Source organism: Citrus sinensis, chromosome 6, assembly GCF_022201045.2.
Source record: "Citrus sinensis cultivar Valencia sweet orange chromosome 6, DVS_A1.0, whole genome shotgun sequence".
Classification (NCBI taxonomy): domain Eukaryota; kingdom Viridiplantae; phylum Streptophyta; class Magnoliopsida; order Sapindales; family Rutaceae; genus Citrus; species Citrus sinensis.
In genome coordinates this window covers 3,034,325-3,050,443 of record NC_068561.1, presented here as the reverse complement: position 1 = coordinate 3,050,443, position 16,119 = coordinate 3,034,325, and the positions used below count along the sequence as shown (strand labels likewise).

Sequence of the window (16,119 nt, the reverse complement as noted above, 5' to 3'; positions counted from 1 at the left end):
AACAGCATTATACTTATTGCTTGATTAAAACAATATTGTATAACTTAAATTAAAGTTGGAGATGATGGCAATACCCTTACATTTTCAGCAAATATGGGAGTTTGATTCTGATGCTGGCACTCCTGAGGAGCGAGCTGAGGTTGAAGCTGCTCGTCAAAACTTCTAAAAGAATCGCTTTCATGTCAAGCCTAACAGTGATTATTTTTCTGTAGCTGTTTACTTAAAATAAACTCTAAGCTACTAGCAAATTAATAACTTTTATTCAACAATTAGCAGTAGTATATGCTTACCAAACACTCATAAATTTTCCTTAATAGCTCAAGCTTCCATCTGAAGGACAACATTTGTCCATGAGGTTCCCAAAAATGCAACTTTTATGCAGTAAAATTGAAATGGATGGCGGAAGCTCTAGAAACCTCGGATCGACTTCATTCAAAAACGAAAATCAAGAGGAAAGATTGAAGTTTGTTTACCTCACCTGTAGTTTTAGAAACAACTTTGTGAGGTAGGAGAAAATGACTAAAAACAAAAAGGTACGAACACTGTCCAGGATATAGACCACTGCACAAACAGCTTCTGTTTTGCCACGGTTAGAGATCCTTAAAGCACCCCAATTGTGATGCCTCTAATCAGTCCACACTTAGAAATGTTCTAGGAGTTCATAGAATTTGTAATCACCAAATTTCGTTTGGAAATGAGAGAGATAATGAAGAAATATGAATGCTAGTTTATAATGATTCATTCCACCAAATAAAACCACCATTATCTTTTCAATAATGGCACCAAACATTATCATGTGCTAGACCCACCCACTAAGCCATTATTTATTGAATGTGATCTTATCATTTTAATAATTTATTTAATCAAATTATTTTAAATAAATAAATAGCTAAATTAATTAATTTTGTCTTTAATTAATTAATCACATTTTGATCAAATCAAATAGTTAATTGTGGGCTTCTTTTGTGACATGTTCTTATGCCTTCTCCTAATACATATTAGGTCCAATAAAAACCCAAAATGGGTCTAGAAGTCCATAATCATTTATGAACCGGAACATGTCCAAAATGGTCATTTTACATGCTCGATATTGTATATGTTTAAATTCTATCTTAAACAATCTTTAATATATATATATACACACACTTAATAAAAATGAAAAAGGAGTTACTAGAAAATGAGAAGTTAAATTTCCTAATTTTAAGAAAATCGGTATTTATATTATAATTCATTAAGAATGAATATATATATATAACTCCTTTTTCATTTTTAGTAAGTGTGTGACCTTTTAGGTTCTTTATTATAAGGTAGTAGAACTATTTTAATGATAACTCTTTATTCATTAAATGATGTTAAACTCTTTAGTCATCAATTAGAACTTTTCTAATGACCTTAAGATACATTGGTAATACGCTTTACCAATAATGATCTTAAGGTTTCTACAAGTCATGAGTGACACCTAATAGTATTTCATAACCACCCAAATAACAAGAATTGCTGGACCTATAGAATCTATTCCAATGTATCTCTATATCTTGATCTCTTCATCATCCATTTCCAGAGAAAAGCACGGCTCATGGTTTAGTGTGTTAAGTATTTATACTTTATCTCAAAATAAATCTAGATAAAGTTGGCATGAAAATATAATTTGAATTCCTTCAAACATATTTACCTTGGCCAAGGATTTCTCATGCCAATTCATATTATCTCACAGGGACATGCTTTTGTATATTACAAAGTGATGAATTCCATAGTGGCCATACACTTATCTCCATACATAGCCAACCATGACAGATATTGCTAGATCTCTTCCTTGATTAGGAATCAATCATTATGCTTTCACTTATCAGAGTGTCTACGTACAAGACATCTGTTATGCCTCAGGTTTAAAGACCATTACTAAACATAGTGTCTATCATAATGTATAATAAGTCATTAACACTCAAAACCATACAGCTTATTATTATTTGGTCAAGTTCAATAAACTTGTTCTTGCAACAAGTACCTATGCGTTTGACTTGACATCTCATGTCAATGATATGAAACTTACCATTAATTTTAGTACCACATACCATAAGGAGTCATAACACATACTAGCGTTTATAGGAATTTATAACGTCCAATCATAAATCCACCACTATGAACTATTTTAGAAGTAATGTATAAATGATACACATTTCATATTCTTGACAAACTCGAGAATGTGTTCCTTAACTATTTTACTTCTTGGACTAAATTCATTAAATTAATTTATGAATGTTCATACATTTTATAAATATTAAAATGCTATTCAAATACAATAATTCTCTAAAAGCAAACACTATTTGATTGGCCTTTAGGGCGTGTTACTAACACCATCCATACAAAGCAGCACCGCGATATCAAATGGAGTCTAAGTGGGATTCGATGGAAGTTTTACCAATTTAAACATCCATATATATATATTAACGTTATAAAATAAGCTGTTTTTTTATTTGTTTGTGAAATATACAGTTCAGAGATTGGCCATAGTTCTTTCTGACTCCATTTGTCCGTGATTACCCATGAATAATTAATGCGCAAACTCCCCTTGAGTCCCGACAGTTTGGGTTAATTACCTTATTAATTATAATAATGATTGGCTACTCACAAATATTAATAGTAATGCATAAAAAATGTGGTGATGTACATTGCCCATGCCATATTTAGTGTAAATGCTGGTTTAATCTTTATATTCCTACTATAAAATATGTTATACTCTCATCCTTAATTTTTCTTTATTTTTGAAGTAATACCTTTACAACAATATTTTTTACATTAATTATTTAATCTGTAAAAAAATTAATTAACAAATTAAATAATAATTACTTATTAATTAGCAAATTAAGAAATTATTATCAATATGAAACAACTATTGTTTTTCATACTCTTGCAACAATCTTGCTAATTATTATTTATAAATAAATTAATGCCCGTCAATTTAAAACAATATTTAATATCCTTCGAACAATCTTGCTAATAATTTTATATAAAAAATAATTTACCAAATTAATCCTAAAATTAAAATAATAACAGCTAATTTTTATTGTACTTTTAAGACTAATTTGATAAATTTATATTCATTTTTTTGTTTTCATTAATAACTCCAAGAATATTGTTGTAAGGTATTATTATAACAACAAAGAAAAAGTAAAGATTCCAATATAAATATTAGTAAGGGTATTTTGAGATTTTTTTTTTAAATATAGAGATTAAATAAATACTTAACTCATAAAATAAGGAATAAACAAACATTTACCCTCATATTTTGTATGGAAAAACTCCTCTCATTCTTCAATTAAGACAAGAAATCTGCCCTCAACATTACAATCAAGTTAATTGGAGGAAAGCTCGCCATTTATGTGCGAGCTAGGACCTTTATTATCCCCATCCTTGGATACAAGGTTTTACTTGGAATACCCTTTACAAATTCGCCGAGCCTCTTCTTACTCGGCCTTTTAGCAAGTTAATGAGGAATAAGGCTCTTCAAGTAACAACGAACCACATTCATTATAACGATGAGAACTGCCGCTACATCACGCTTGGTAGTGTGGAAAAGGTAACAATTAAGGAAAATGATAGAGAGCCCTAAGGGTGACGCAACGGTGAAAAAAGTAGCTGTAAAATTGTACAGATTGTATTAGTTGAAAAATAGTACTAATTTTTCACTTTACACTACAACATCTAGACTCTTTGATTCAAATCTTAGTACTCAATAATTAAACACAAAGTCATTAGCTCATTATGCGGGCTTCTACATTTTGTAAAATACAGACTTTTGAAAAAAAAAAAAAAAAATTCATAGATGTCTATGTTTTCTTATCATTTTGTAACCAGTTAGGTAGTGATAACTACGTGAGTCATTACAAAAATGCATGCGGACACACCTGAAAATTATTATTATTTAAAAAACATAATTAATATCATTTGTTTTATGCAATTTGAATCGAAAATATATGGGGTATTACAAGATGCATCTTGCTATTATCCTAGGTTATTTATGGGCTGCTGAAGATGGAACGAAAATTCAGGTGTCGGTGGTGACTGACTATGAGTATAATTAGGATAAATACTTATTTAGTTTCTATGCTTTAAGCTTATAATTATCCTATTAATTCTTTTATTTAAAAAATTATCAAAAAATTATCTGTTTAATTCATGTTTCCATTGAAATCTACTTGCTTATTCTCTATTTTTATCTTCTACATGTTTGATTTTTGCATCAAATAAGAATACTATTTTATCCTTCATTAAAAAGATTGAAATACTATTTTACTCTACAGAAATTATGGCAGAGATCTTCAACTCAAACTATAGAGATTAAAAGAGTCTTTATTTAATATAATTTAGCTGAGCTAAGCTTTGCATTTTATAATAATTTGCAATACGCGTGCATTTATGTAACTGAATAGCATCTCATTTCTTAGCCAATATAGTATTATAAAATGCTCAATTTAGCATTGAATCTAAATCATTATATTTAATATCCATAAATTTCAATATTAACGTTTATGCATATATCTGGAAGCCAGTTTGGGATTGGTGTTCAAGCTTTGCTTGCTTGTAATCTCACTGACGAAATTGGATCTGTGCTTGAGAAAGCGCACGAGTTCATCAAGGCATCTCAGGCTTAACATCTTATTCATCGTTGCATCTCATATTACTTAATGGAAAATCAAATCATTTTAATTAGTACACAACCAATTCATGCCATTTTGGTATTTTTATATCTTTACGTAACTATGTTCATATAACATTAATTTTCATTTTTATTTTTTAATGTAATTAATTTCATTTTCTCTTCAAACTATTAAATTTTACTCACCTTAAAAATTCAGAAGGTGAAAGAAAATCCTTCGGGTATTTTTGAGGCAATGTATCGTCATCTTCAAAGGGATTAGGGACATTTTCCGATCAAGATCTTAGTTATTTGCACTCTAAAATTTATTGAACGAGCACTCTTTTCTTTTTTTTCTTTTTTTTTTAAATTTACATTTACTAAATTTTAAAATTAATATATTGATTAATATTCAAAATACCAAAAATATCCTCAATTTGTAAACCTTCTTCCCTTTTCTTTCTGAGTTTTCTCTACGCTAAAAATTTTCACAACAAACTGTTAAAATGCTGGTGGATAAGATTAACCTCCTTCAACGTATAATTTTTAAATGTAAAGTTGATGAGATCTAATTTGCAAAAGCAAAGGCAAAGAATTAACTGCTTCCATTAATAAATAAATAAATAAATAAAGTTTGCTTCTAGGAATTGATTTTTTTTCCCGCCAATTACCGTTAAAATCGGGTTTCCATATCTCTGTTTCATAAGGGTTTTGTACCACGTATTTGTTTGTATCTAAGATAAGAAGATTATAAATTTCACAAGTTTTTATTCTACTAACCCATTAAAAAAAATCATCGATTCTCAACCATAATAGATCTGATTTGGCTACTTTTCATGGCCAAATTATAAAACATGAAGATTATAAATATGAAGAAAGGGTGCACAGAGAAATTATGTTTGATATGAGTATGGTGAATTATCTTTAACAGTAAATTACTTTGATTTATTTTAATAATAAAAATAATTAAAAAATTGAGTGTTCCAAATTTTTTTTAGAATGTAAATAACCTCATTTGTTAATTAATTACCTCCATAATACACTTGCTCAAACAAATTAAATAACTTAATTAGGTTGTAAAATTAATGTTTAACCCTTGATTAATTTATTCCTTTAGTTTATTTGTGCCTTTTATGATGCTGTCGATATGATATAACTAACTGGTGAGAAAATGGATCCTAAGCGCTTATAAGATGCTGTCAATATCATCCTTTAGTTTCAGGTACGTTAGTTTTGCTTTTGAATTAACTCTTCTTAATTAAGTGTTCTTTCAAAGCTATAATTAAGTAATAATCTCCATTATTATTTAATTCATTGCAGCTATACGCAAAGGTATCGAATTTCTTCTGAATTCACAACTTTATGACGGTGGCTGTGGAGAGAGCTACCGTTCCTGCCCATAAAAGGTAATTAATTAATATTCTGCACATAATTTATTTTTGTCACCGTTAGCACTATATATATTATTAGGAAATTGATAGGTGAAGCAGACACGCAGCTAAAATGAAATTGGAAGAAAAATAAAGAACAATCACAAAGAGGATACCAGAAATTACGTGGTTCGTCTTTTAGCCTACGTCTACGGGCGAAAACAGAAGAAAAATATTTTACTAGTGAAATGGAGTTACAAGTATTGTAGTATTTTAGTTCACTTCCCAAAACCCCAATACACTCAAACTCTCAAAACACTAAAACAAGAGCTTTTATTATTTAAGCTCTACAAACTCTCTGCTCTACAAGAATTGCTTCTCACAGCTCTCGACTCTCTTTACAAAATTAGATGCAAGCTCTAAATTGAGAGCTTGTATTTATAGGCAAAACTTTGCCTCAAAAGTCAAAAAAGTGGCTATAAAATTTCAAGCCATACAGCTCAAAAATTTCAGTTTTTCAAACTTTGAATTTTTGAGCTTTGAATTTTTCTTTTTTCTTTTACCAAACATTACGGCATCTAGAACTTCAAAGCCTTGTGTCACGCATTTTGCTTCTTCAAAACTTATAGATGCAGCTTCTAGATGCTGCAACCAAATCTTTTGACATATATTAATCAATTGTATATGCTTTTATTGTTTTTCATACATATAGAAATACTTAACTTTTCAAGGAAACAGATCAAATTTGGTGCAAACAGCATGGGCTATGATGGGTCTATTACAATATAAATAAATAAATATACATATATATATATATATATAGAGAGAGAGAGAGAGAGAGAGAGAGAGAGAGAGAGGGAGAGAGAGAGAGAGAGAAGGCTTCTCAAGTGCGAATACCTAAATGTGTATCTCGTGTGCATTCACTATTACTCCGTATAGTAGACTAGTGTGTCTATTCAATTAACTATAATACCATATGGTATAATAGCAAATCTACAAGAAATATTTAAGCATCGACATATGAGAGAATAACCATATGATTATTATGAATTGACATCTACATCTACATTTTATAAAAAGAAAAAGTAACTAGTTACCAATATATATATAGGGGTGCAATATGAGGACTTCCCAAGAGGTCACCCATCTTAGTACTACTCTCGCCCAAGCACGCTTAACTGCGGAGTTCTGATGGGATCCAGCATATTAGTGCTGGTATGATCGCACCCCTTACCGATATATAAATGCATTGGATTGGTGATTTTTATCTTTCTTAAATTCATAGTTTACAAAATACAAACTTCTTTACATGATCTGAAAGATTTTGTATATTTTGCGAAGGACATTACTTGGTGCGAATGGTTACATATTGTATAATAAAAATTTAAAAATATAGTATTTATCTACAATATGGTGTCAAATTTTAATTAAACAGCGTTATTAACCCCAAATTTATATTAGGGAGAGAAAGACCCCACTCCTCTTCACCAAGCAGCCAAAACGATAATCAATCCTCAACTTGAAGATGTGATTTTCCCCAATAGGTAAAATTAAAAGAGGAAAAAACAATTCAACATATAGTATGTGTCGTACAATTGTTGTTAAAATCAAACATCCATTTTTTCATTTTATAATTTTATTGTTGGATTATGGCAGGAAATTACAGGAGTTTGCCTGAAGAACTTGACGTTACATTATACAACATATAGGCAAGTTCCATTGCCTTCTAAGTGTGTTTAATTAGTTTAAACCAAGAGGAAATTAATGGAAAAATGGTGTCTTGAAAGAAAGAAAATAAATGTAATGATATTTGAACTCTTCTCTTCTGTAAAGAAGGGTGTAAATATTATTGCTTTTTATGTAATTTACAGGAACTGATAGTTTTTTCTTTTAGGTTATCGGACTATCTTATTTTATGTGAATCTTATTCTGCTTTAGTCATAAGAATAATAAAACTCTAAATTCTATAAGCGTTTCCCCTTAAAATATTGCTTAATACAAAATAAAATAAAAAATCATCAAATGCTAAAAACTGTGTAAAACAAGTTGTACTATATCTGCCCCATTGTGGGTTCATTAAACAAATGGATTAGTTACTTAAGGATGAGGGAATAGTGGATTTATAATTGTTTTTTTATATCCAGATCAAAAATAAAAATAAAGACTCAAATTTATTTCAGATTCGAAATTAAAAATTACGATCCAAATTAATGTGCTTCGAATATGTCATGAATTATCAATTTTGATTTTTTTAGCAATTTAAAGACAATTTTAAAACTAATACAGGTTAAAACAAAAAATTAACAAATCTGGTCTTTATTATTAAACTCTAAGCAAATCCGACCTAGTTTTCCACTATTTGCAGGGCATCGTTTGCTAGCTCCCGCAGTGCTCATCATAAAGATCAGTAAGGCCCATCTGAAAGCCTAGAGAATGTTGTTGGCCCGACTCTCGGACCACTATTGGCAGAGCAGCAGATCATAATGATTTGATAAGTCCAAGCCGTACTTTTATACAGCCCAAATAGACTTACTTGTTAAAGTGGCACTATTGGCACACCACTACTTTTCTTAAAAACCCCCTTTTCCTGCTGCACCCCAAAATTAATTGATGAATGCAGCGTAATTTTGAAACCCCAGTTTATTTCCGAAATTAACCTCATTCGTCTTCTTTAACAAATGAACTTTCTCTCTCTCTCTCTCTATTGTTTTTTTTTCTCCCTCACTAGCATATACTTCAAATTGAAATTGAAATTAGGCCCACCAGTGTGTCATCAAGACGCTATGATAATAAAAACAAATACATATTTAAAGGAAAAAAAAAATCTTGACATCTAAGTAATTGAGACCCCTACTCTTCGACAACCAGTTCACCTTCTTATTTGTTATGCTTCCTTACTTACCTATGATCTTCCAATAGGTATAGGAAAATACGCTTTTTTGTTGATTTTTTGTACTAGTTAACGAGCTCAAATATATATATATTAAGTGGGAAGAGGAAGAGATTGTATTGAAAACCTGTAGTTGAGGATAAAATTTAAGACTAGAAGAGAAAAAGTAAATCGATTTATTTTAGATTAAATCAATAACATTAGTTTTGAGAAATGAATGGATACAAAACCTAAAAAGAGGGGAAAAAAAAGGTAAAGAGATGAGGGTAATTTTAGAATTAAGATGAGATTTTTGAGAAGTGATGTATATATAAAAATATTTAAGAGGTACATTCAGTAAAGGGGTTTTTTCAGGAACTTAGAGAGGTGTCAATAGCTCCACTCATTTGTTAAAGAGCATCTATACCCAATTTAGGGTTGGCGAATTAAAGGTTTGGTTCGGGGTTTGAAATAAGGGGTAGGTCTGGGTTGGGCCCACTACAGGCTTGTGTTGGGCTTTTTTTTTTTGCTTATTTTTTTCAAATTTTTTAAAATTGTCGTAAACTTAAAATAAGTTAATAATAATTAAGTTGTTATAATGAACAATAAATTAAAAAAATAAATATTTAAAATAAAATAATAAATAAAGAAAATGAAGCAAATAAAAATTTAGAAATTTAATTTTTTAGTACTTAATTCTCTAATTCAAACACTCATTTTATAAATTAACACTTAAAAGAGAGTTTAACGTTACAATTTTAAGTTTTTTAATTAATTATTTATATATAAATTAGGAATTTATGCTTTCTTTTTTATTTTTTTCCTTATTTTTTAAATTTGAATTTACATATTTTTAAAAAAAATTGGAAGGCTTGGGGTTGGCCCATGCTTCTTTTTTTTTTTTAAATTCTTGTTCAGACCCTCATATGGGAGCCCCGAGCTAAAGTCTAAGGGAATGGGCCGGACTAGTCCGGGTTTTTTTGCCATCCCTAAACCAATTAGCAATTTAGCATTGGCAACTTGACACATGGTTCAATTGAAATCCTACCCCAAAAGAATAAATCAACAAAGAAGGGGCTACCACAAGCACACATAGGGATAAGAATTTAGTATTGAACTGAGCTTTTAGTAATCGTTGAATCAACAGTCCGAATTATTTAAAATTTTTCCTTTTTATTTCTCTTTCCTAACAATCATTGATTTAGTAATAGAAAGAACTCAACTCAACAGTGAATCCTTATCTTTTTCGAATAACATTCTTAATTTGACTTAAGGTTAGTTTGGTAATATTATAATTTTTAAAACAATTTTTGTTAGTTGTATTGTAGAAATAATCAGTTGTGTAGAAAAATCAGTTAAATCTCACACAATAATATTTATTTTTAAAAGTACTACATTTTAAAGTAATTGTATGTACTTGCTAAATTTTATTATTAAACTGCAATAAGAATACAAATTTTGAGATGGATATAATATTGAAAAAAATTCATGTATACACTTATAGTCATGTATATATACTATTTTTTTTATTATTTATATACAATAATTGATAACTAAAATAGATATTTTTATTTTATTATATCACTATAATTAGTAATAACAATCTCTTTAAATTTAGTGATTTGATTTCCTAATTGAGTAAGAATAATTTTGGTTTTCTATAATATATATATATAAAAGGATGGATATGGAATTTATTAAGTATAAAATTAATTCTCAAAATTAGATTTTAAAAAGCTACTCCTTCCTTATTTTAAAAAAATTTGTTGTATGATAAAGTGATTTTACAAAGAGTGATTTTTAAAAAAATTTATCAACCACCAAATTTTTTTTTTAAATCGCTTTTAATCCTCTAAAAAGTAATTCCTAAGAAGTCTTTAATTCTGTACACACGGGGCCAACCAAAGAAAATGTTTATAAAATATTTTTAATTAGGTTATGGAAATTCAATGACACGGTACGGTGCCATACAACATGATCGATCAGGTTAATCAGTAGATCTGTTAAGAATCAAATATGAATTACTAATAAGCAGTGGCGAAGCCACTAAGGGACTTGTAGGGGCAACTACCCATGCATGTTCCAAAATTTCCAAAAGATGTATTCTATCTTGTTTAGTATGAAATTATAAATTTGCTGCGTAATAACATTGCTTTCGAGCATAACAACAGCAGAGGAGAAGAAAAAACAACATTCTAGAAGTCCAGAGGACAAAAATAATTGTAAATGTATCAAATATTGGCATGCAAATATTATAGTAAATCTTCTGACATGTTGTGTGTTATATTCCTTGTTTGCATTTTATGTTGGTAAACTGGATTTAATATTTTGACTACTCCACTGCTAATGAGTTCAAAATTTTCAGGCTAGATAGGCACATATTTCTCTTCCAAAAAGATATGCATGTCTTTTCTTTTTTTTTTTAAATAATTAAGACTTCTCTTGTATAGATGGCGGATCAGCAATCTCCTAAAAATAAAATTACTTTTATACTCAGTAATATATATCTATTAGATTTGATATAAATTAATAGATGATATTTATTGAAATTAAATAATATTTATGAATTTTTAATATTTTCTGTTTGTGTGAACTCCGCTTCAAATCTTTCTCCCCAATATTTTCTTTCTCCCTTTGCAGTGCTCTCTCTTTGTCCCCTCTTCTCCCTTTGTCTCGCTTTCTCTACTCTTCGTCTTTGTCATACAAAAAAACTTAGTAATACTGTAAGGGGAACAGTGAAGAAAATTAAACCTCAAATTTAATATTACGTAGAAAAGCAAACCAAAATTAGATTGGTTGAAGTCTTGAACATTTGGTCCCATGTCCGTGAATTCAGTGAACATGACATAGAATGGAGCGTTTTCTTTCGTTTTCAAAACTGAGAAGAGGGTTGCCAGATGAATTTGGAGAGTAAAAATTTTTTTGTGACCAAGAGAAAAAAAAATCAGAGATTAAAAAAATAAGAGAAGAGAGAGAGAGAGTGAGCTCGACAAAGGAAGAAGTGAAAAGGGAGATATAAAATATTAGGGAGAAAGATTTAGAGTGGAGTCTACACAGAGAGAGAAAATATATTAAAAATTCTTAAATATTTAATTTCAATAAATTTAATTCATTGTCCATTGATTCATCTCAAATCTAATGGATATCAATGATTGTAAAGCTAAAGGTATTTTTTAGGGGGCTGCTATCCATATACGTATTTGTATATGTGTATGTATATGCGTGTGTGTATTTGTGTTATTGCTTAAAAGATAGGTGCATGCAAGGTTTAAATTAAGAGATTTTTTAATCTCCTATCTCTCTCTAGATTTCAATACATATGGTCAACAACAAAAAACGGCTTGAAAACCATTCATCATTCCAGGCAATAAAAAAATTTTCTGATTCAGTTTAAAATCTCCGCCCATCAAAATTCTTTGCGGACTATAAATGGTAATAATCACCCCCATTCTCTCTTTATTTTTTTTTTTAATTGCATCAAAGAATACAATAAATAAAATCTAATATATTTGCCAAGTTTGTCTCAACGTATCAATGTGTCAAAGTTGAAATACAGTCCAAAAGCCTAAACCTAAAAAAGTAATAAATAGTTAAACTCTCACCTATGAAAAGAGTTAAACCTTATGCTTATATATATATATATATGTGTGTTTTAGACTTTTTCCTCAATATCCTTCAAATAAATAAAATTTAAAATAAGGACAATAACACTAACAAACATATAGTAATAATCTCCGAAAGTAATGAAGCAAATTCACAGAATTCTCATTTGTCTGTTCTATTTGGCTGTGTCTTCAACATCCTGCAAAATTAAGAATAATTTCCATCAGATTATTATTTTCTTTTTTCCTGGATAGAAAAAGATAAATAAAGGGAACAACTTTGAAAATTTTTTCTCTCTTTTTAAGTTTTTATTACTACTTTTTTGACCTTGTCTTCAGGATCCATCAAAATGAAATAAAATTTCCCGTAGAAATCCTTTTTTTTTTTTTCCTCCCTGTTGGCCTGGCAGATAGAGTGCTGATCATTAAGATGCCAGGATCCGATAGCACTGCTCACAGATCCAAATCAAGGAGACCAAAATGTGAGTTCCTTTAATTCTTTTTTTTTTTCCTTTTTTTTGTTCCCTTTGCTTTGCAATTTCTGTATAATATGAACGTTGATCACGGTCACTAATCTTTACTGTTTCCCGAGAACATGTTTTCCGGATAAATTCTGAATGGAAAATTAATTTGCTTGTTATGACTTTTGGCCAGAAATTTTGTGTTTTACCAAATAGAATTGATATAAAATCAACTACTTAAGTTAATTAATTTTTTATTTGTTGCAGATTCTCAGTTTTCCCAGCAAGAGCTTCCTGCATTTAAATTAATTCTCACGCCAGGATATGTAAATCTTAATTACGGGCTCTCTCTCTGTTTTTCTTTTTTTCTTTTTTCAATATTCGTTTTTTCTTTATCTATCTATCTATCTTTAAATTCAATTTCTCTTGATCTTTTCCAGGTGATTTCAACATTTATCGTTGTTGGATTAATCTTCGTTCCGATCGGTCTTATTTCGTTGTTTGCTTCCGAAACTGTACCATATTTTCTACCAATTTAATTTTTATTTTTTTGTTTAGATTTCTGAATTTTCTTTCTTAATTTTTATTTTTAATTTTTTTCCAAAAACATAGAGATTAGCTTCTACCACCGCAAGATTCAAATTCGAATAATGCTACTTAAAAATTACCCGTCCAATTCTCTACCAACATTTCAAAAATTTGTTTATTAATCAACTACTATTCATGTGATATTAAACATAAAATTATCTTTTCTTTTTCGGCATCCAGGTGGTAGAAATTGTTGATCAATATGACAATGAATGTATTCCTAAAGATTTCCGGGACAATAAAGTTGAATTTATCAAAAACAAACAAACTAACAAGTCCTGTACCAGGACTTTCACTGTAAGTCCAATTTTTTTTTCTTTATTTATGTGTTTATCTCAAGATTTATGCAACATTCATAAAATGTACATAAATTTTTCATTTTGTTATCATTGATTATTGTTTAAATTTAACCCTCGCACTCGACGTTATTTCTTTTGCTGACCTGCATCAAATAGATTTTTTTCAGGTTCCAAAGCAGATGAAAAGCCCTATATTTATCTATTATCAGCTTGAAAACTTCTATCAAAATCATCGCCGGTATGTAGAATTTATGTAATTTCACAAGAGTAGGAGTAGATCAAGGATTTGGTATTTGGTGTCTTTAGTGCATTTGGCTTCCTCAGATTTGTATAATTTTGTTATAGCCTTCTATATTTTATAACTTCTTCATCACAGGTCTCATATGCATGCATGTTATTAGCCTCCTCAATTTTATTGATACACTGTTACAGCATACTTTAATTTATGTTTCCTCCATTATGGCTTTTCCTGATTTACAAGGGTTCAAATTTTGTATATCCTATTCATAATATTTAAGCAAGGATGAAATTTGCTTAAACATATTAGTTGGATGCTAGTTGGTTCAATTGTTAAAATCTTTTGTTATATAGAAGTTATTTAGAGTTCGAGTTCCATTCACATAGATAGATGGGGAGTCTAATTTTTATTTTTATTTTTTAAGGATAGGATGAGAATTTAAATATTATAATAATTTTATTAATTTGAGAGTCTGAATTTTTTGAGACAGATATGTGAAGAGCCGAAGCGACAAACAGCTTCAGAGCAAAAAAAATGCTGCACATATAAGAGAATGCAAACCGATGGGGGAGACAGATAATAAAGATCCAATAATTCCATGTGGGCTAATTGCATGGAGTTTGTTCAATGACACTTACGGATTCTCTGTAAAAGGAAAGGATTTAAAAGTCAATAAGAGAGACATAGCATGGGGAAGTGACAAGAACTACAAATTTGGAGCTGATGTCTTCCCTAAAAATTTCCAAGTTGGTGATGTTGGTGGTAAAAGCCTTAATTCTAGCATTCCTGTAAGTATATATGCATTCTTAATTATATTTAAAAGGGATGAAATTGAAAATACACCAAAGCCATGCATGTTTCATGTTTGGCACCCTCAAGTTTGAAAAAGTTCTGTTTCAGCCCATTCGAGTTTATAGCTTTTACGTTATGGTCTTTATTGTCGCCTCCTCAATTTTACTCATTTTATGTTGTAGCCTGCCTAAGGATTTATGGCATCTTCATTATTTTGGCCTGGGCAAATCCTAAGTTCACTGTATTACGTTCAAGTTTTTTTCCACAAACTCCTAACTTGTGCTCTATACAACAGAAATCTAGTGATCTAAAACAAAATGTTTGAGAGTCTAACCAAATGGAATCATGGGCTCCATATGATTTAATTGTTGGTGCATCCTTTGATGTATGGGATGTTTTCATTGTCTATCAGTTTCTTGCCCGTTTATTTTATTTTTCTTTTACTGTAATATACATTCTAACTGGTGATTTTGTTGACAATAGTTGTCTGAACAAGAGGATCTTATTGTTTGGATGAGAACCGCAGCGCTGTCAACTTTTAGAAAATTATATGGGAAGATAGAGGATGATCTCCAAGCAAATGATGTTATAACAGTTGTAGTCGAGAACAATTATAACACATACGATTTCAAAGGCACAAAGAGTTTGGTGCTTTCAACTACAAGCTGGATTGGTGGCAAAAATGATTTCTTGGGCGTAACATTTATTACCATTGGTGGAATTTGCCTGTTCTTGGCGATAACCTTCATACTTTTATACGTCATCAAGCCACGGTGAGCAAATTGGTTGAACTTGAACATCTTATATGTGGCAGATTACCCAACTCTTTCATTGACAGGATTCACTCACTATTGTACAAATTAGGTCTCACAATTGCACAATCTCATAGATTTTTCTAATTTTTCTTCTGCTGCAGGCCGCTTGGGGATCCATCATACTTGTCTTGGAACAGAAACTCAACTCCAACACCAGGAAGATAAATTAAAATTTTTCAGTTGTTTCGAAGTTTGTTCAAAATTTTCGGTTTATTGATTTAACTCCTCGTCATCTTTCCTGGATAAATATTCGTTTCCACATCATTCCAAATTGATCCAACTCAATTTTAAGCTGGACTGTGCAATCTAATTATAATATATAGTTGTATTAAATTTATAACTACCTGCACTTTAAAATCACAATTTTAGACATCTTAAATTGCAAATTTAAACTAGGTAGTGCAGCCTGTTTCTGTTTCATTCTGTTTCGTCTAAGCTTAAATTTACAT

At 29.9% G+C, this 16,119-nt stretch overlaps 1 protein-coding gene and 1 non-coding gene across 2 annotated transcripts; one reads left to right on the top strand and one right to left on the bottom strand.

The window, feature by feature from the left end:
• Nucleotides 1-7,116: 7,116 nt before the first annotated feature.
• LOC112498701 (5S ribosomal RNA) lies at nucleotides 7,117-7,235 on the bottom strand. Its single transcript, XR_003066120.1, has one exon. It is a non-coding gene; the product is annotated as a 5S ribosomal RNA (ribosomal RNA).
• Nucleotides 7,236-12,636: 5,401 nt separating this feature from the next.
• On the top strand, nucleotides 12,637-15,967 carry LOC102614938 (ALA-interacting subunit 1-like). Its single transcript, XM_006480416.4, has 8 exons — nucleotides 12,637-12,959; nucleotides 13,206-13,264; nucleotides 13,379-13,453; nucleotides 13,707-13,823; nucleotides 13,993-14,063; nucleotides 14,554-14,851; nucleotides 15,339-15,628; nucleotides 15,772-15,967. Exons 1-8 carry the CDS (start codon nucleotides 12,908-12,910, stop codon nucleotides 15,833-15,835), a joined length of 1,026 nt encoding a protein of 341 aa, XP_006480479.1. The 5' UTR covers nucleotides 12,637-12,907; the 3' UTR covers nucleotides 15,836-15,967.
• The last annotated feature ends 152 nt before the right edge of the window (nucleotides 15,968-16,119 follow it).